General features: G+C 39.9%; 1 protein-coding gene across 1 annotated transcript; it reads right to left on the reverse strand.

Annotated features, from left to right (window-relative positions):
* Positions 1 to 571: 571 nt before the first annotated feature.
* MTFR2 (mitochondrial fission regulator 2) lies at positions 572 to 14484 on the reverse strand. The gene is made up of 6 exons (XM_052645498.1): positions 14407 to 14484; positions 8014 to 8118; positions 7453 to 7565; positions 5700 to 5935; positions 3615 to 3969; positions 572 to 758 (listed from the first exon to the last, which is right to left on the reverse strand). The coding sequence occupies exons 1-6, from the start codon at positions 14467 to 14469 to the stop codon at positions 572 to 574; spliced, it is 1059 nt and encodes a 352-aa protein (XP_052501458.1). The 5' UTR covers positions 14470 to 14484.
* Positions 14485 to 22269: the final 7785 nt, after the last annotated feature.

Consider the following 22269-nt stretch of genomic DNA (forward strand, 5'->3'; position numbering starts at 1 on the left):
CAAAGAGGCTTCAAATAAGGAGCAATCTTCAGGGCTAAGAGTTGAAATATATTGTGAATTTTTTTAAGTGTCCAGGGAGCATGGTCATCAAAGGTAATTATGACCTCACTTGCTTTGTCAAGCACAATTATAAATATTCTATTTATCTAGATAATCCAGTCTTTACATGTGACGAGGAAAAATACTGGGAGTATTCACATTTAAATATGGTTAGGTAGAATCTATTACATCATTCCTCTCTGGTCCTCTCAAAGTTAGACGCCCAGCTCATACTGGGCGGCAACAGTGACAGACAGCAATGTCAAGTTAGCACGTATCCAGGATAAACCATTACAAACTTATGCACAAGTATTTTTCAAATCAAATGTTTTATCTCAAAAAATGTCATAGTATGCTAAAAGCTAAAATGAGCATGGAAGTGAAAGTCAGTACAAACAACCAGAACATTAGCAGCACACAGTATCAACAAACAATTTTATGGTCCAGTCCACATAATTACTTCAAGAGAATTTGAAGGTAAAGATACATCATGAACAGTATGCATGAGAAAAATCGAAAATTTAACCTCACATTATAAGTGCACCCTTGAAGTTTCTGGACTAGAAAATGGAGAAGACTCCCAACAATTATCTTCTTTCTCAAAGGAATCTTCTTCTTGGAATGCAAATTTCTGCCTAAGTGCATGGGATATTAGAGACACTGGATCCCAAGATGAGTCTTCTCTTTTCCTTTTATGAATAGGTCTGCCTCCAGGGGACCTTTAAAAAAATGGAATAACTTAAAACTTTGTGTATTAAGTTCCTTATTGAAGAGCTTCCCAGGTGGCACTAGTGGTAAAGAACCCGCCTGCCTGTGCAGGAGATGTGAGAGACACAGATTGGATCCCTGGGTCAGGAAGACTCCCTGGGGAGGCCATGGCAACCCACTCTGATTGAGTTCTGGAGAATCTTGTGGACAGAGGAGACCAGCAGGTCCCAGTCCATGGGGTCACAAACAGTTGGACATAACTGAAGCAACTGAGCACATAAGCCTTGACAAGCTTAGCAAAAATATAAGCATTATATAGCAGAAATAGAAGCATAATATATCATAATCTACTTCATCTTCAAAGGATTGGAATGTTTTGGCTTAGGATAACAAATATAAGGGTGCAATGGATTAGGAATCAGACAGCTGAGAAACCATATGGGGCTCTACCACAATCCATTATAACCTGTGACTTATCAAATATCATCTTTGTTTTTTCATTTTCTAATTCTCCAGTGGGTAGAAAAGTTTAAAGAAAAATTTAATAACTTTTAAAAGGACTATGGAGTTCATGAAAAGAAAAACATCAGGCTCTTTGTTCACTCACTCAGTCTTAATGCTGACTATTTTGCCAGGCTCCATTTTTACATTTTGGGGGTAAAGAGGTAATCCTGCTCCCGTGAACACTCTAGCGGCAGGAGTTCATCAGTGAACAAGTAAGCAAGAATATTTGGGGCAGCAATTAGTGCTGTTAATAAAATAAAAGCGGGAGGGACTTTCCTGGTGGTCCAGTAGCTAAGACTCCCCACTGCCAATGTAGGGGCCCCAGGTTTGAGCTCCAGTCAGGGAACTAGATCCCACTGCCACAACTAAGAGTTTGCATGCTGCAACTAAGACTCAGCACAGCCAAATATGTATTTTTTAAAGTAAAAAATAAATAAAAGAGGGAAGTGTGATAGTGGCTAGGATAAAGCGCTTTCGATGAGATGCTGAGGGGATAAGTTTCTTAAAGGATTTGCCATTCTTCTTAAGAAAACGACAAGCAGTCAATTTTATTGTTAACATCCAACGGATGCATCAGAAAGGAGGCTGGCATCTGTTAGAAAGGGAAAACAGGTACAACTGGAGCGCAGTGAAGTAAGATGGGAAGCAGGATGGGGTGTCAGAGGCACGAGGGCTGAATCCAGGCCACAGCAAGGTGTCAAGGTTTCATTTTAAGCGCAGTGAAAACCACCAAAGGATTTTCAGCAGGGGAATGGCATGATCTGACTTCTATTTTTAAAGATCACTCTGGTTATTATTCACATACGGAGAACAGACAAGCAGGCAAGAATGAAAAGAGACGGACCAGTTAAGAGGTCACTGCCAAAGTCCAAATTATATAAAATGGTGGCTTAAAATGAAAGGTGGCAGTGGGGACCATTGAGGGTACATAGATTTGAGTGTGGCCTCCCCCCTCAAAAACTGATAACAGGAAAAACGCATAGAAGAATTGAAAAGGATTTTTTTTTAAGTACAATAAAAAAGCAAAGAGAAAGAAATCAGAAGGGGAAAGATATGAAGATAAGACAAATAATTCTGGCATTCGAACTTCTAATAGGAGCTTCAAGAAAAGACGGAAAAAATAGGAGACGTATCAGAAAAATATTATAAGAGATTTTCAAAAATAAAGGACAACTGATTGAGTCCATAAGTGATCAGCATGAGAAATTTTAAAAGAACACTCCAGGGCTCATCATCATGAATTTTGAGAATATCAGGATCTCAAATGCTTCAAGAATAAGGGAAACGGTTCATACGTAGTATCACGAATTAAAATGACATTAACCTTGCAACAGGAACACTGAGAGCTAGAAACCAATGAAATAATGTCTTCAAAATTCTGAGGAAAAACAATTTTCTGCCAATTATATATCAGCCAAACTAGCAAGTGTGAGAAATTTTTTTAAAAGTTTCAGATATGCAAGGTCTTAAAATAATTTAGCTTTTATGCATTCCTCAGGAAGCTACAGAAGACGGAACACCCAGGACATGGGTGATGCAACACTGGACAAACAGAATGCCCATGATGACAAAGGAAACCCTTAGGATAACCATGCAGCGGGTTTAGAGCAACAAGTAAGACTAGGGAAGGGCAGAGGGCTCCAAGAGGGGATTTCCAGGGATTTGGGGGGAATTCAAAGAGGTAATAGTTAACTGCAATAAAAAATAAAATTAGTTAACAAATAAAATGTAATTGTAGTATATGAAATAGCTTTCCTGTGAATGTTTATTATAATAAGGATATAAATTCTGAACATGGATTTAAGACTGTGACTTAACCCTAATGGGAAGATGTGATAAGAAGTGTATGTGTGCATGTGTGTTAGGAGGTAGACTGTCTAAGAGAATGTATTTCAGATTTTTAACAATTCTAGTAAACATAACTAAAACATCAAAAAATAGCAAAAGTGTAATGTTGTTTCAAAAGTATGAAGGTAAGACACTAGAAGAGTCACAAAAATTTGAAAATGATTCTCTCTAGGAGCACTGTTTGGGGTGAAGAAGAATCAAAGAGAAGACATATGTTTGAAAGTGAAAGTGAAAGCGAACTTGCTCAGTCGTGTCCGACTCTTTGCGACCCCGTGGACTGTAGCCCACCAGGCTCCCCCATCCATGGGATTCTCCAGGCAAGAATACTGGAGTGGGTTGCCATTTCCTTCTCCAGGAGATCTTCCTGACCCAGGGATCAAACCCAGGTCCCCCGCAATGCAGGCAGATACTTTAACCTCTGAGGGAAGCCCTTATATAGGTTTACTTTGATAAAATAATTTATTTAAACACCACTGATAAAATTTTGGTTCATTTTGCAAATTATGACAACATACCTTTCAATAGCACGTAGTTTAACCTTATTCATATCCTTTAGAACATCCAACATGTTTGGAACAGCTTCATTTTTCTGGTTTTTTGAATGATGACTATAATTGGTGTTCCTAGCATCTGGGTGCTGTTTTTTCACTTCAGTTGTTGAATTATCTGATGCACAAATATTATTAGATGCTGTTTTCAAGAGAGGAGAACATGGAGGCTGTACAGAAGAAATCTGAGGAGGCGGTGGTGGAGGAGGAGAAGAGGAAAGCACTGAACTTGAAAACGAATCTTGTTTGACATTGAGTTGAGTAGCCCCTGATGATGGCTTTTGTCCAAAACCACTAGGCCTGTCATTCAAGTCCAGGAAACCTAGAGAAAATTTAGTCTGTTGAAAAATCATACAACACTGTCTCTGATATAACATGTAACACTAATTAGAATCAAAATAGGAACAATTTCTGTAATGCTATCAAAACAAATGACACGGTGGCCAAGGAGAATCAACCCCATCTGCTTAGCAATTTTTGGAAGAGTCAAGCAAGTAGTAAATTTCTTTTTAATCCAATTAGGATTCTCTGTGTAGGGGGAAGGGAGAGAATGTATTTCAAAGAGAAAATAAAAAATATTTTCAGTTACAATCTAAATTTCATCCTCAGTTTACAAAAGCTAAAACATGATCAACAGCTTGTGGCTAGAAACACATGAACTGATATATTCACTCTATGATGACACTGTAGAAACACCCAGACACATATTTTCTAGGCAAGAGCCTAAGATGGATACCAAATACTTAAAATTTTTACAACAGATTTGCTCCTAAAATCATATGTAACATGACTACTTTTTAAAAAGTGTATATATAATCTCATTTTTTATTCTATAGTAACATATACTATATAATATTTCATATAAATTGTAAATATATAAATATGGGTTATAAACAAATCATATATGTGTTCATATAGGTGTTTCTACGTACATACAGATACCGTGTGTTTGTATATTTTATTTAAAGCAAGTCACATCTCTAAAAATTTGAGAATCATCTAGAAAACAGTATTCACCTAGATTTGATGGAAGCATAGCAGCAATAACTTCAAACAGCAAATATATGAACCTCAAATCTATACTCTTCTCTCAAATTAATGCATCCCTCTGCTTAAATTTCTAACGATTTTCTAAAGACTCAGTAAAGCTTATAGTCGTCCATCCATATCCTCACCCATATCCTCTACATCTGCAGATTCAAAAAACTGCCAATTGAAAATATGTTTTTAAAAAATATCATATGTGAAACGAAACGCCAGTCCAGGTTCGATGCATGATACAGGATGCTCGGGGCTGGTGCACTGGGACGACCCAGAGGGATGGTATGGGAGGGAGGTGGGAGGGGGGTTCAGGATGGGGAACACGTGTACACCCGTGGCGGATTCATGTTGATGTATGGCAAAACCAATACAATATTGTAAAGTAATTAGCCTCCAATTAAAATAAATAAATTTATATTAAATAAAATAATATGATAATTAAAAAAAATTCCAGGATAGTTTCAAAAAGTCAAACTTGATCTGCCATGCACTAACAACCGTTTACATAGCAATTCCATTGTATTTACAATGATTTGCATTTTATTAGGTATTATAAGTAATGAGAGATGATTTAAAGTATACAGGAAGATGGAGGATGTGACAGGTTATATATAAATATGCCATCTTATATAAGGGGCGTAAGTATCCTTGGATTTTGGTGGCCACAGGGGTCCTAGAACCAAAATGCTGAGGGACAACTGTACTTAGAAAATAGGCTTTTAAACATAAAACTACAATCTTTGGCAGCACAGCTAGCTCTTCTTTAAACCAAAGCCATTCTGGTCACTACAAATGCATCTTAATTTATTCTTAATAAACATCAGCAGTTATATATATATATATATATATATATACACACATACACGCATACACACATGCAACATCCTTTCATATTCCATGTCATTCAGAGGATACGTTAGCAGCAAACATTCTTTTCTTACTTAGAACTGCACTGACTTAAAATACTAGAGGAGTATCATCCAACCAAAACAAAAACCCAATGTTACTTACCAGCTTTTGTACTGTTTCCCAGTTCTTGCCGTCCCACAATTGCAGCAATCTGAGAGCGAAGAAAAGCTAGCTCATCTTCAAGGGCAGCTATCTTTTTAATTGCAGTTTCACTTTCAGGCCAATCATTTTTTCTTGGTTTGTTATGCCTTACAGCAGGTGTCAATGGACCTTCAACTAGTTGCAAAGGATGTAAAGATGCAATTTTCTCCTCTTCTTCATTTTTCCATGTACTATTTCTATGGGTGGAATGAAGGAAAAAACAGATAGATGGGGGAAGGAAAATTTTCTAAGAGAAATAATTTCTTTCAGTCAAAGAACAAAAACACCAAAACAAAATCAGAATAGCTCTCTTTACTCTATAACTATCTGTAGACTCACTGAGGACAAACAGTATCTTACACAACTTTGTATCCTCAATACCCAGAACAGAATGTTGCCTTTAGCAGGTGACCAAAAGTAATCAGTGAATAAAGGGACACATCTTGCTTTCAAACTGTACACCAGAAATAATTATCCTATAACTGTTCTGTTAATATCAAACCATACAAATGGATTTATTTAGAAATAATTTATTTAGAAATTCTACATATTTGGAATATAAGGCTTGAAAGGATTCCATGTTATACTGGGGTAAGTACTCTAATTTTTTTTGAAAATTTATAAACCAGCTTTACATAGAATAAATTTAAGCAGAAATTTTGAATAATTGACCTTTATTGTACTAACAGCCTGTATCTGAATACACCAACACCTAAGTTAGTATTCCCAACCAGTAAAACATCCAAATGATGAAATATATTTAACATCATTGCCTAGTATACAGTAAACACTGTGTAAATTTTGGTTAAATATATAAAACAAAATAGATCTAATATTGGACGTCCCTGGTGGTCCAGTGGTTAAGAATTCACCTGCCAATGCAGGGAACACGAGTTTGATCCCTGGTCAGGAAGATTCCCCTTGCCGAGGGGCAAAGTGGACTGTGCACAACTGCAGAGCCTGTGCTCCAGAGCCCACAAGATGCAATCTACCGAGCCCACGCTCTACAACAAGAGGCTACCACAGTTAGAAGCCCCTGCACTACAACTTGAGAGGAGGCCCCACTCTCTACCACTAGAGAAAGCCCACAGAAAGCAACAAAGACCTAGAGTAGCCAGAACTAAACAATTTAAAAGAAAAATAGATCCAGTATTTAGTATACAGGAAAGAGCTTTCTCCTAAAAATGAATGCAGTGATCTTCAAACCCTTTTAATATCATTCCTTCGTAGGCTAGGGTTAGGTTTAAACATGCGTTAAGAAAAGCCAAAAATGAAAAAAAAACACCAGTCATCCTTATCATGAAGACATTAGCAGGACTCAGTGTACTACTGCTGCTGCTAAGTCGCTTCAGTCGTGTCCGACCCCATAGACGGCAGCCCACCAGGCTCCCCCGTCCCTGGGATTCTCTCGGCAAGAACACTGGAGTGGGTTGCCATTTCCTTCTCCAATGCATGAAAGTGAAAAGTCAAAGTGAAGTCGCTCAGTTGCGTCCGACTCTTTGTGACCCCATGGACTGCAGCCAACCAGGCCCCTCCATCCATGGGATTTTCCAGGCAAGAGTACTGGAGTGGGGTGCCACTGTCTTCTCCAAGTGTACTACAGAGCTAGACAAAATAAATGAAAAGCCTCACTTAGTCTGAACACACTTCAACACGGGCAAGAATTCAGATTGTAGCCCACACCCCACTTTTTCAAGATACGTAGAAAAATTACCGAAATCTGAGATAACTGGCTTCTTCATCATTTGCCACACACCAAACGTCAGCAAAAGACGGAACTACAGAGCCACAGTTAGCCAGGTCCACAGAGTTCAAGAGCGGAACCAGCTAAAGGGAAAAAGGGAAAAGAAAGTCAGAGCTCTGCGGGCAGTCAGGGGGAGACATATGCCTGTGGAAACCACTTACACAAGTGTGAAAAGGAGAAAGGATATGCAAGAGGAAAACATACACCTGTTAGCAAGAATAAAGGCTTAGGAAAACACAGTTCTAAAGTCTATGCATACAGCACTGTTCTCTCCCCTAGGAATGTCATCCAACATAAAACACAGACTAAAAGAATCAAAGAAACGACTCAGGGGTTTCTTCACATCTGCCAATCTCTGGATATAATTAAAGTAATAAAGACAAAAACACAGATGAAATGACTTGTTTCCAAGATAAGCTACAGGTTTTTGGTTTGCAGGAAACATTTCTTCTTCTATTCCAGTCTATGTCCCTATTTCCCTATAGAAATTTTTATACATGGTACTTAAATAATACACGTTGACTGACTTACCTCAAAATTAGGCCTGGGACAAGGTTCTAAAGGAAGAAGTTTCCCAATGATACGAACAATACTCCGAGCTGATCCATAGTCTTTATTTTCCCAAATGCGTAAAACCTATTTAAACATAAATCATTATTTAAAAAGTAGTACTCTGTTGAGCATGTTTATATTGTTTATGAAAAGAACAAATGTTAAAGATAGAATAGCATTTATTTTTTAAAAAAATATAGCATTGCATGCTTTTAAATTATTTTCTTCAAAGAATCAAACTATTCACATGTATTTTTTAAAAAGTGGGGGTACAGGGGAGTGCAGCTGAGGGAGGCAGTTAACATAAGCATATTCCAGAAAGAAGATCTTTTGAGAAAGCACCACAAATTCATTTCCTTTTATTTCTGGTAATGACCAAATACCCTGGGGAACTTTATTAAAAACTGACAATGTCAATTTCTCAAGCAATGAAGTAATACAGAGTATACTCATGTAATTTCCTTTAAAGGGGTGAATAAATGAATCATGCCCTAAACAACTTAAGAATGCTTTCAGTTCAGTTCAGTTCAGTCGCTCAGTCGTGTCCGACTCTTTGTGACCCCATGAATCACAGCACGCCAGGCCTCCCTGTTCATCACCATCTCCCGGAGTTCACTCAGACTCATGTCCATCGAGTCCGTGATGCCATCCAGCCATCTCATCCTCGGTCGTCCCTTTCTCCTACTGCCCCCAATCCTTCCCAGCATCAGAGTATTTTCCAATGAGTCCACTCTTCGCATGAGGTGGCCAAAGTACTGGAGTTTCAGCTTCAGCATCATTCCCTCCAAAGAAATCCCAGGGTTGATCTCCTTCAGAATGGACTGGTTGGATCTCCTTGCAGTCCAAGGGACTCTCAAGAGTCTTCTCCAACACCACATTTCAAAAGCATCAATTCTTCAGCGCTCAGCCTTCTTCACAGTCCAACTCTCACATCCATACATGACCACAGGAAAAACCATAGCCTTGACTAGACAGACCTTAGTCAGCAAACTAATGTCTCTGCCTTTGAATATGCTATCTAGTTTGGTCATAACTTTTCTTCCAAGGAGTAAGTGTCTTTTAATTTCATGGTTGCAGTCACCATCTGCAGTGATTTTGGAGCCCCAAAAAATAAAGTCTGACACTGTTTCCACTGTTTCCCCATCTATTTCCCATGAAGTGATGGGACCGGATGCCATGATCTTCATTTTCTGAATGTTGAGCTTTAAGCCAACTTTTTCACTCTTACTTATGTAGTATTGGCACAAAAACAGACATGTAGATCAAAAGAATAGAACAGAGAGCCCAGAAATAAACCCACCCATGCACGATCAATTAATCTATGATATAGGAGACAAGAATATACAATGGAGAAAAGACAGTCTCTTCAGCAAGTGGTGCTGGAAAGGTGCACAGCTACATGCAAATCGATGAAATTAGAACACTCCCTCACAACACGCATAACAATAAACTCAAAATGATTTAAAGACCTAAACATAAGATATGATACCATAAAACTCTCAGAACACAACATAGCCAAAATACTCTGACATAAATTCTAGCAATATTTTCTCAGATTGGTCTCCTAAGGCAAAAGAAATAAAAGCAAAAACAAACGGGATCTAATCAAACTCAGAAGCTTTTGCACCACATGAAAACCGTAAACAAAACAAAAAGACAACCTACAGAATAGAGGAAAACATTTGCAACCAACAACTGGATAATATCCAAAACATACAAACAGCTTATACAACTTTCTAGTAGCTACATTTGAAGACTAGAAAGAAACAAGTGAAATTAATTTCCTTAATGTATTTAATTCATATGTGCATATTATGTCAATGTGAAATCAATATTTTTTAAAAACAATGCCATTATTTTATAATACATTCCAGACTAAATCTTCAAAATCCATTGTATATTTTATACCTATAACAGATCTCAACTTAGACATTTCAAGTATTTTAAAGTGACATCCACACTGATCAGCACAGCCTGTGGCACAGAAGCCCAACTTAATTAACATAATTGTCTCTGTGGCTCTGCAGATCACTCACAGGTGCACCCTTGCTAAGAACCACAGGCCTAGAGGCTGCACTACAGTGAGGGCCACTATTGTCACACACAGTCACATAACTCCAGGATAATGTGAATGTCTTGCTCTACAATTCCCGTTCTGCCAAACTTCTGTCCTTCTCTCTCATTCCTTATTGCCACTAACCATCTTCACCACTCTTATGATTTCACCTCCCTCTTCTATTTCTGCTCTGGCACCCTCCTACTGACTTCACTGACTTTCCTACTAAGTAGAGATTTTCAAGTTGTTTCAGTGATATGTTCAGTTCATTTCAGCCGCTCAGTCATGTCCAACTCTTTGCGACCCAATGAACCGCAGCACGCCAGGCCTCCCTGTCCATCACCAACTCCTGGAATCCACCCAAACCCATGTCCATTGTGCCAGTGATGCCATCCAACCATCTCATCCTCTGTCGTCCCCTTCTTCTCCTGCCCTCAATCTTTCCCAGCATCAGGGTCTTTTCAAATGAGTCAGCTCTTCGCATCAGGGGCCCAAAGTATTGGAGTTTCAGCTTCAACATCAGTCCTCCCAATGAATACTCAAGACTGATTTCCTTTGGGATGAACTGGTTGGGTCTCCTTGCAGTCCAAGGGACTCTCAAGAGTATTCTCCAACACCACAGTTCAAAAGCATCAATTCTTTGGCGCTCAGCTTTCTTTATAGTCCAACTCTCACATCCACACATGACCAATGGAAAACCCATAGCCTTGACTAGACGGACCTTTGTTGACAAAGTAAATGTCTCTGCTTTTCAATATCCTGTCTAGGTTGGTCATAACTTTCCTTCCAAGGAGTAAGCATCTTTTAATTCCATGGCTGCAATCACCATCTGTGGTGATTTGGGAGCCCAGAAAAATAAAGTCAGCCACTGTTTCCCCATCTTTTTGCCATGAAGTGATGGGACCAGATGCCATGATCTTCGTTTTCTGAGTGTTGAGCTTTAAGCCAACTTTTACACTCTCCTCTTTCACTTTCATCAAGAGGCTCTTTAGTTCTTCATCTTCTGCCATAAGGCTGGTGTCATCTGCATATCTGAGGTTACTGATATTTCTCCCGGCAATCCTGATTCCAGCTTGTGCTTCCTCCAGCCCAGCATTTCTCATGTACTCTGCATAGAAGTTAAATAAGCAGGGTGACAATATACAGCCTTGACGTACTCCTTTTCCTATTTGGAACCATTCTATTGTTCCATGTCCAGTTCGAACTGTTGCTTCCTGACCTGCATACAGATTTCTCAAGAGGCAGGTCAGGCAGGTGGTCTGGTATTCCCACCTCTTTCAGAATTTTCCACAGTTTATTGTGATTCACACAGTCAAAGGCTTTGGCATAGTCAATAAAGCAGAAATAGATGTTTTTCTGGAACTCTCTTGCTTTTTCCATGATCCAGCGGATGTTGGCAATTTGATCTCTGGTTCCTCTGCCTTTTCTAAAACCAGCTTGAACATCTAGAAGTTCACAGTTCACGTATTGCTGAAGCCTGGCTTGGAGAATTTTGAATGTTACTTTACTATTGTGTGAGATGAGTGCAATTGTGCGGTAGTTTGAACATTCTTTGGCATTGTCTTTCTTTGGGATTGGAATGAAAACTGACCTTTTCCAGTCCTGTGGCCACTGCTGAGTTTTCCAAATTTGCTGGCATATTGAGTGGAGCACTTTCACAGCATCATCTTTCAGCCTTTGAAATAGCTCCACTGGAATTCCATCACCTCCACCAGCTTTGTTTATAGTGATGCTTTCCAAGGCCCACTTGACTTCACATTCCAGGATGTCTGGCTCTAGGTGAGTGATCACACCATCATGATTATCTTGGTCGTGAAGATCTTTTTTGTACAGTTCTTCTGTGTATTCTTGTCACCTCTTCTTAATATCTTCTGCTTCTGTTAGGTCCATACCATTTCTGCCCATTATCGAGCTCATCTTTGCATGAAATGTTCCCTTGGTATCTTTAATTTCCTAAAGAGATCTCTAGTCTTTCCCATTCTGTTGTTTTCCTCTATTTCTTTGCAATGATAGCTGAGGAAGGCTTTCTTATCTCTTCTTGCTATTCTTTGGAACTCTGCATTCAGATGCTTATATCTTTCCTTTTCTCCTTTGCTTTTTGCTTCTCTTCTTTTCACAGCTATTTGTAAGGCCTCCCCAGACAGCCATTTTGCTTTTTTGCATTTCTTTTCCATGGGGATGGTCTTGATCCCTGTCTCCTGTACAATGTCACGAACCTCCATCCACAGTTCATCAGGCACTCAATCGATCAGATCTATTTCCCTCCTTAAATCTATTTCTCACTTCCACTGTATAACCGTAAGGGATTTGATTTAGGTTATACCTGAATGGTCTAGTGGTTTTCCTTACTTTCTTCAATTTAAGTCTGAATTTGGCAATAAGGGTTCATGATCTGAGCCACAGTCAACTCCCAATCTTGTTTTTGCTGACTGTATAGAGCTTCTCCATCTTTGGCTGCAAAGAATATAATCAATCTGATTTCGGTGTTGACCATCTGGTGATGTCCACATGTAGAGTCTTCTCTTGTGTTGTTGGAAGAGGGTGTTTGTTATGACCAGTGTGTTCTCTTGGCAAAACTCTATTAGCCTTTGCCCTGCTTCATTCTGTATTCCAAGGCCAAATTTGCCTGTTACCCCAAGTGTTTCTTGACTTCCTACTTTTGCATTCCAGTCCCCTATAATGAAAAGGACATATTTTTTTGGGTGTTAGTTCTAAAAGGTCTTGTAGGTCTTCACTGAACCATTCAACTTCAGCTTCTTCAGTGTTACTGGTTGGGGCATAGACTTGGATTACTGTGATACTGAATGGTTTGCCTTGGAAACGAACAGAGATCATTCTGTCGTTTTCGAGATTGCATCCAAGTACTGCATTTCGGACTCTTTGGTTGACCATGATGGCTACTCCATTTCTTCTGAGGGATTCCTGCCCACAGTAGTACATATAATGGTCATCTGAGTTAAATTCACCCGTTCCAGTCCATTTTAGTTCGCTGATTCCTAGAATGGTGACGTTCACTCTTGCCATCTCCTGTTTGACCACTTCCAATTTGCCTTGATTCATGGACCGGACATTCCAGGTTCCTATGCAATATTGCTCTTTACAGCATCAGACCTTGCTTCTATCACCACAGCTGGGTCTTGTTTTTGCTTTGGCTCCATCCCTTCCTTCTTTCTGGAGTTATTTCTCCACTGATCTCCAGTAGCATATTGGGCACCTACTGACCTGGGGAGTTCCTCTTTCACTATCCTATCATTTTGCCTTTTCATACTGTTCATGGGGTTCTCAAGGCAAGAATACTGAAGCACATCTTCAACTATCCCTCGGTCTTTGTTGTTTTTAACTTCCTCAATTCTGAAATTCAAAATGCTTCATTATGGACATCCTCTATCATCAAAGTCAAATAACAAAAGTATATAGAAAACGCCAAATCTGAATCTCTTTTCTTTCCTACACCCAGAACCATATATCTAATTACCTGCAAGATATCTGTATTTATATATTCCAACAGATTTAACTTATCTCCCTAGGAGAAAGTAGTTCCTCATACCGAGTTGTCTATTTTTTATTAATGGCTCCATCATTCTTCAACTTACTTTTGTTCAAAATCCTTTACTTATCCTTGACTATTCTAATTCACCATACCAAATAGCAACAATTTGCCCATTTTGTGTATGCCCCTCTATTATTTTTGTGTCTGTCTTATATGTACTCTTGTAACTGTATGTATATATTTCTCATATCTCACACTATATTTTGAGAATCATGAATACAAGAAAGATGTGCTGCCACCCTGCATCACTTACAGAACAATTGCACATTGTCTTAGATCTTAGATGTCATAGCTACTCAGTAAGTAGACAAAATCTGATTTATGATTCTCACACCTAAGTCAGCCTCTCTCCTGAATTTGCTGAACTACAAAACTCATCATTCTATAACAAATGTCAAGCATTTTTTTTCAACTTTTTATTTTATACTGTAGTACAGTTTATTGACTATGTTGTGTTAGTTTCAGTTCAAATAAATTACCTTAAATAAAACCACTAGAATTTTTAAAATATTTTATCTATGAGGGTCATGTCTATCTTTTGCTTGGTTTCGATCTTTCATCAGCTTTTGACCCTTCAAGTAAATAGGTTCCTAATAATCACATCCTTTTTTTTTAACTCAAATTATCAAAGCTACACTACTGCAAACTTGCCTTTGTTACACCTTATACAGAAGTAACAATTTTGCCTTGAATGTTGACATATAAATCATTTCCAAAATAAGACCCCAAATACAACAGGTCCATCAAATCCATTAAAAACATTTACCTGGTTTATGGGAACACCAAAATATTCCAGCATTTCTCTTAAGATACTCAATATGAATGACATTGATGAGGCAAATTCAGAAGCAAATTCAAAGAAACATTGTTTCTTGATACCTTAAGGGGATAAAAATAAAACATTACTCTTGATAAATAACTGCTGCACACACAAACAAAAAAGCCTTCCTTACACATTACACCATCAACTAAACTAATCTCTCTGGCCAGCATTATTTTGAGGTGAGGAGAGACAAAGAGGAATGGGAGAATGGGGAAGGGCTGGTTAAAAAAAACAAAAACAAAAAAAACCTTCAGTTTATCAGTTAAGTTGCATTAAAAATTCATAGGATTTTTTTTTTTTTTGAACCTCTTAAGGGACGCAGTGCTAGTGTGCTCAGCTGTTCGGTCGTGTCCAACTCTTTGAGATCCCGTGGACTGTAGCCCACCAGTCTCCTCTGTCCATGGAATTTCCCAGGTAAGATTCCTGGAGTGGGTTGCCATAGGCTCCTTCAGGGGATCTTCCCAACCCAGGGCTCGAACTCACATCTACATCAGCAAGCGGATTCTTTACCAACGCACCACTTCGTTAATAAATATGAATCAAGGATAGACTGGAAACTTAGCAGGAAGCCTTCAAGTTAGTTGCAATAGCGAAAGCCAAAAGCTTCGCCTCCCTCGGAAAGCTCCGGCTGAGACTAAGCAGGGATGAGTTCAGCCCTTCCTTGAGCGCAGGCAGGCGGCCGACCAGAGACTTTGACCAAACAAAAGGAATGATAACACTTCCTTACTGACGTATCGGAGTACCACCCATCCCTCCTAGCTCATTCTAAAGATAAGGATTGTGCAGCCCAGATAGGTGACGTGACTTAGTCACCCAACTACTAAATAACAGACCGAGACTAGCTCCGGCTTACGTCACTCCCTTTGGCCCCAAGCGGCCTCGGGGTCTCTCCCGCTCGGTGATCACAGTCGCCTGGCTCACCTTCCTCCAAAGCCCAGCCTCCCGGCAACCACGGGAACTTCAAGCTACAGTCATTAAGAAACCTCGCGGCAGAATCCGCAGAGGACGAGGCCAGGCGTGCTCTCGCCCCGGTCCAGGAGCGCTTAGAGGTCCACACGTGCCCGCCCTCGCGCCCCGGCTTTCCTGCCACGGGCGGAAACACCACCTCCACTGGCCCCGGAATTGGCCCTGAAGGTCCTCACCCAGCCGGGGTATCCGGGATGAAGATTCGGCCCTCCTCCAGTGCGACACTCAACCTGCGGCTTAGACCTGATCGCTACTTCCGCGTCCCCGGACAAAAATTAAACTCCGCGGGCCTTGACCGAAGCCCGTTGTCATTGGACAAACCTTTAGGTCGTTGCTTGTGATTGGTTACGGAAGGTTATTTAGCCACTGAATGTCCTTTTCCTTCAAGAGGGCGGGCCTTTAGCGGGCCAGCCAATGGAAGCTTAGAGCCAACGGGTGGGCGTGGCAGATCACGCAACATGGCGACGCATGCTCAGAAGGTGTCTCTAGGTTTCCCCAGCGCTGTCAAATACCTGCCTAGGAAGCCTGGAGTTGTGGAGTCTTACGGCCTTTGGCTCAGGCTCACGATCCCGAGCTCGTGCCCCGTACAGATCATCGCAGGGAAAGTGTATCGTCCTCTACATACAGACCCGAAGTGGGACCCCTCTCTCAAGTACGCCTGTCGTGGAGTGTCGCGATTTATTGTTAAATCATTCATCCATTCAGCGAACATCTGTTGTTTATGGGATTAGTGAACCAATGAAGTTGCTTAGTCATGTCCGACTCTTTGCGATCCCATGGACTGTGCCCTACCAGGCTCCTCCATCCGTGGAATTTTCCGGGCAATTCCAGTATTGGTGTGGGTTGCCATTTCCTTCTCCAGGGGATCTTCCCAACCCAGGGATCGAACCAGGTCTCCCGCATTGAAGGCAGACGCTTTACCGTCTGAGCCACCAGGAAAGCCCTGTTTAAGGGACTGCTGCTGCTGCTGCTGCTAAGTCGCTTCAGTCGTGTCCGACTCTGTGCGACCCCATAGACGGCAGCCCAACAGGCTCCCCCGTCCCTGAGATTCTCCAGACAAGAACACTGAAGTGGGTTGCTATTTCCTTCTCCAATGCATGAAAGTGAAAAGTGAAAGTGAAGTCGCTCAGTCGTGTCCGACTCCCAGCCACCCCATGGACTGCAGCCCACCAGGCTCCTCCGTCCATGGGATTTTCCAGGCAAGAGTACTGGATTGAGGTGCCATTGCCTTCTTTGGTTTAAGGGACTAGCAGGTGCTAAACACTGTCATCGAGAAATCTGCAGTATTCATGAAGTTCTCCAGGTTATCTAGGCTATCAAATATGAGCCGGATGCTGACCTGGCCTAGCGGACAATGGTTAAGCGATTACCAAGTCCTGGCAGTTGATATCTCAATTTTGAGTTCTGATCTGAAGTTACTGGGCTTCATAAGAAACTACAGCTCCTGCTTTTCATATTTCAGCAAGAAATGCACTAGGGTGACGTAATAATTTATGATCAACTGTGTCTCCTGCTGACCAACACAATTTTTAAGTGGGAGAATTTTTCAACAAATTTCTCTGTGTCCACAGCATGTATTCATTCATCTAACACTGGATGTCTACTATGTGCAAGGAATCATTCTGACAACGAGAATGCAATTAGCAAGGCAGCTAACATCCTTACCCTCCTGGAACTTACATTCTAGTGGAGACCTGAGGTTTCGCTGAACACCATATAAATAGCATGTCTCCACTCTCTTTCCATGATTTATTTTTCTTTACAGTACTCAGATCATGTAGTATTTATGCTCCACCTACTGCCAAACTAAACTCCAGAACAGGAACTCTGTCTTGACCCATGCTGTATCTCCATCATTTTAGAGGAATACCTGGTATATTTGATGAGCATTCAATTAAGAGTTTGTTGAATAAAATAATTCTATATACCTAAGAGAAAACAGACACCAAGAATGATTTGACACTAAGAAACTGGCAGAAAAACAGTGCTTATAGTCACAGGCCCAGTAGTATAAGCTAGATAAGGATGAAAGGAGCAGGAAAGGGCTGCTGGACAAATGTAAAAGAAAACAAATGGATCAGTGACCCTACATTAGATTTTTTTCAGCTTCCTTATCCTTCCCTTTTGCCTTTGCAAATACATCATGATCTTATAACTTCCTCTTTCCAATCTGATATCAAAACAGCAGACAATAGGGTCAAAAGGCAAAATATCCCTTGAAAGCATGAGAAGGAAAACCAGTAGTATTAACACACCTCCTTCAGGCTGCACTATTAATAGAATTCAACTGATCCAAGTGCAAGATGGGCCCAGGTCAAATGCTACATCTTCCATGAATGCCTTGCTGACAACTTTCCTCTAACTTTTCAGAGACCCTTCCTCCATTTTATGTGTACTAAAACAGTCGAAGAATTGATACTTTTGAACTGTGGTGTTGGAGAAGACTCTTGAGAGTCCCTTGGACTGCAAGGAGATCCAACCAGCCCATTCTGAAGATCAGCCCTGGGATTTCTTGGAAGGAATGATGCTAAAGCTGAAACTCCAGTACTTTGGCCACCTCATGCGAAGAGCTGACTCATTGGAAAAGACTCTGATGCTGGGAGAGATTGGGGGCAGGAGAAGGGGACGACAGAGGATGAGATGGCTGGATGGCATCACTGCCTCGATAATCGCTGAGTCTGAGTGAACTCCGGGAGTTGGTGATGGACAGGGAGGCCTGGCGTGCTGTGATTCATGGGGTCGCAGAGTCGGACACAACTGAGCGACTGAACTGAAAAAGTCATACATACCACATCTTGATAACCTTTTATGCGATATGACATTATTTTCCTATTACCTTTAAGTGAAATTACTGTCCTGAACTTTGAGAATGATGCAGAATTCAGTAAATCTTTTCTACCTTTTCTGTCATTTTTTAGTGGTGTTCGAAAATATGGTGGCATACTTTCTAAGCTCTTCCTGGCTGTGTTCCCCTCTCCCAGTTGCATCTAGGCCCTTTTCATCTCCTATCTCTACTCTGCTCATTAAGATTCCTTTTAGTCCTTTCTTCACTGTGGGGTCCTGTCCTTAAAAGGGAGTCTTGTCTGGACAGGTCTACTTGAAGAGCTCACTGAGGTCAAGTGCTCCAGTCTCTCCATACTTACTGTGGGTACCTTGTGCTCACTACTGGAGAGGACAAGGCCCCAGTTTTAGTAGGCTCATTTGAGAATCTTTTTCCAGCCTGTCAGATGCTACCCAACTCTTACTTTTACTCACACAGGAATCAGTACCAGGCAGGTTGGTGATGTGTCCCTATCCTGCTGCTGCTAAGTCACTTCAGTCGTATCCAACTCTGTGTGACCCCAAAGACGGCAGCCCACCAGGCTCCTCTGTCCCTGGGATTCTCCAGGCAAGAATTCTGGAGTGGGTTGCCATTTCCTTCTCCAATGCATGAAAGTGAAAAGTGAAAGGGAAGTCAGTCAGTAGTGCCTGACTCTTCGCGACCCCATGGACTGCAGCCCACCAGGCTTCTCCGTTCATGGGATTTTCCAGGCAAGAGTACTGGAGTGGGGTGCCATCGCCTTCTCCCGCTACTTGCAGGTTAATGGGAAAAGCTTATCACCTTTGGCTTTATTATCTAGATACATTTTTTCAGAATCACTTATAATACATTATTGTTAATCATCACACTAGGTACTATATTCTCAAGAGCAAGAAATTTTGATTCAACTTTAAACCCAATGTTAAGAATATTTTCCCAGTGAATAAATGGAGGTTGAGGGCTAGTTTAAACAAAGGCTAGAAAGCTAGGTACTTAATCTTGTAACCGCCCAGTTAGAAACCCCATTAGTCTTCTGACACAAACCTCAATTTTAGGTGATTAGGAGAACTCCAATTATTGTAATTACCTTAAGTAATGTGGCAGGGTACAATGTTAACATTCTACCAAGTAGGTAATTGCCTGTCCATAGTATGTATGTCCTACACAACACATAATACTAATTGCTAAATGTTTATTCTAGCTAAGCATGACACATAAGCAGAATGAGTTGCCAGCCTGAAAAGAGGACAAGAGGAATTTTTTGATTTTTTGCTAAGATGTAAGATTTTAAGATAGGTAAATGAACAAGGAGTAGGATAAGGCAAAGGATTAAAAACACACACACACACACACACACACACAGCTTAGAGGAAATTCCTGTAGTTCATCCTAAGATTTAGGCAACAAGAAATCAAAGAAATTTTAAGTTAAAAAAAATTTTTCAACTGAAAAACATTTCATTGATGGCAATTAAAAGATGAAATTTAAAGGTCAAGATTTCCAAATTAGAAGACTGCTGCAGTAACTGAGGTTTATGAGCATCTTTACCAGTTATCACAGGGGTGAAAGGAGCCACACGTTGACTTTTGAAGTTGAGTATCATCACCAAATGTAAACATAAAATCACTGTATACTGACATTAACCAGTGAAATTCTGTTAAAATATTGTTTGGTTGCCTCAGGTATTAGTTGCATCATACAAGATCTTTCATTGTGGTGAGGGGACACTCTAGTTGTGGGCCCTAGATTCATTTAGGCACGTGGGCTCAGTTGCTCTGTGGCATGTGGAATCTTGGTTCCCCAACTAGGTATCAAATCTGTGTCCCTGAATTGCAAGGCGGATTCTTAACCACTGGACCACTAAGGAAGTCTCTAAATTACGTATTAAATTAAGTATTGTTTTATGACTCCATTTGGTGGTGATATTCAATTGCTTTCAAAAAAACTCCAAGTGCATTTAACATTTCCCTCATAGCAGCCTCAGGAGTACCCTGGAAACTACGTTTCTACAGAATTCCCCGTGTCCAGTGGTTAGGATTTGACGCTTTCATTGTCAGGGCCCAGACTCAATCCCTGCTTAGGGAACTAAGACTCTGCAAGCTGTGTGGCACAGCCAAAAATTTTCCTTTTCTGGTACAAATAAGCCAGAAAAATTATGGCCTCCCACAATCAAGGACTAAGTAAGATTCCAAGTAAATCAACATCTGGAGGGTGAGAGTGGTAATTTTACGTGGCTTTTCACAAGCCATGGAATTTGCAATTACTATGACAGTACCAAGAAGTTATCATTGTCAAATACAGACTTCATACTGTGAATGTACATCCTTTCTTCACCTAAGTTTATGGTGTACTTACTATCATTTTGCTTGTCCTCAATTTATTTTATGGGGTGGCATTTGTGGGGTTTTTTATATTGGACTACAGTCAATGTACAATGTTTTGTTAGTTTCAGGTATACATAGCCAAGTGGCTCAGTTTTATATGTATCTTTTACAAATCTTTTCCTATTTAAGCTATTACAGAATACTGAGCACAGTTCTTCCCTATGCTATACAGTAGGTTTTTGTTGGTTGCATATTTTAAACATGTATCATCTACTTTGGGGGCTTGTTATTATTCAATCAAGAAGCTGGGCAACCCTAAGAGATTACTAGGAAAAATCTGATTCCAATTCTTAGAACAGTATTAAAACCACTTAGCATGTTCTACTTTCAAGAATGATCTTATCTTCTGCACTTTAAAAGCACTGCAAATCAGTTCACTGTTGTCAAAACACCTAAAACGTCCTTGAGAAAAATATCTTACATACAGATCATTATAATTAAGACACATTATTTGGAAATTTTTCTCCTAGTAGTTGCACGAAAGTGCCATCCTAATGCCTGTTCTTTTTAACCACTGGGATCCATTTTTGAAAAAACTAACATGTGAGGAGGTAACAACAATAAAGAGAACTAGCACACTTAATGTACAACTTTGGATTCATTTGCATAACTGACACTAATCATTACTGAATGATTCTGAAACTTGAGTCCAGTTCATAAATTTACACAATCTCTACTAAAGCTCTCAAGTCAAACAATGGAATACAGTAATTTCTATATATTCCTGGATTTCAACATAAAATTTTCACTTTAAACTTCATTAACATAGACTTCAAATTTTTAACATCTACCTCAATAAACTGAACAATTAGACCCTTGATACTCATATTTATAAATGATGATTTCAACCATGTTTTGAGAACCCAAGATGTTATATAACAGATAATATTCTAAAATTTTGTCAAAGTATCTATCACAATCTACTACTTATAGAGACTGAAACCAATCAAATACAATCCGAGGGTGAAGTTAGTTTCTCCATGTTTCTTCCCTATTTAAGCAAGTTACAAATTCAGACAGGTCTCTGTACTTCTTGTTCTGAATGTGAAAGGACTATCATTCCACATGGAACAAAGTATATCCCAGAGATTCCAGCTGAAAAGTCAAAGAGAAGAATTTCCTGGCCATCCAGTGGGTAGGGCTCCTCTGCCCCACTGCAGGGAGCACAGGTTCAATCCCTGGTCAGGGAACTAAGATTCCCTCATGCTGCAGTCAAAAAAGGAAAAAAGCTACTATCTTATGAAAATAAGTCCTTAATAAATAAGATGGCATACTTTTATGTAGCTAGCTGAAACATGTTAAAATTATCCAGTGTAGTTAATAAACATACAGAGAAAGGAGTAACATTTGTATTAATCAAAATGTTACCTTAGCACACAATTTCTGTGAAAATTCTTGTAAAGTTACAGAATGGTCACTTTATATTTCAAATAACTTACAAAAGGGTTAAGTGAAGTTAAGAATTACACCAGTTCTAACTCAAGTGAACAAAGACAAAAAAAAAAAAAAAAAACACTTTTTAGTTAATTACTACATTTTTAGAAACCGAAGTAATGCTGCTGTCTCCATCATAATTTATAGCTGACAGTTCCTGTATGAACACATGAACAGGAGGGCTAGACTAGAATCTGGAATTCCTGTGTTAACAAATGGCTT

This window comes from Budorcas taxicolor, chromosome 9 (genome assembly GCF_023091745.1).
Source record: "Budorcas taxicolor isolate Tak-1 chromosome 9, Takin1.1, whole genome shotgun sequence".
Lineage (NCBI taxonomy): Eukaryota > Metazoa > Chordata > Mammalia > Artiodactyla > Bovidae > Budorcas > Budorcas taxicolor.

Coding starts and splice junctions, on each gene's coding strand:
- MTFR2 (XM_052645498.1), bottom strand. CDS start 14,469: ATGTCATTCATATTGAGTATCTTAAGAGAAATGCTGGAATATTTTGGT. Junction 5,936..7,452: donor GCCAGTTATCTCAGATTTCG/GTAATTTTTCTA, acceptor TTCCACCCATAG/AAATAGTACATGGAAAAATG. Junction 3,970..5,699: donor GGGAAACAGTACAAAAGCTG/GTAAGTAACATT, acceptor AATTTTCTCTAG/GTTTCCTGGACTTGAATGAC.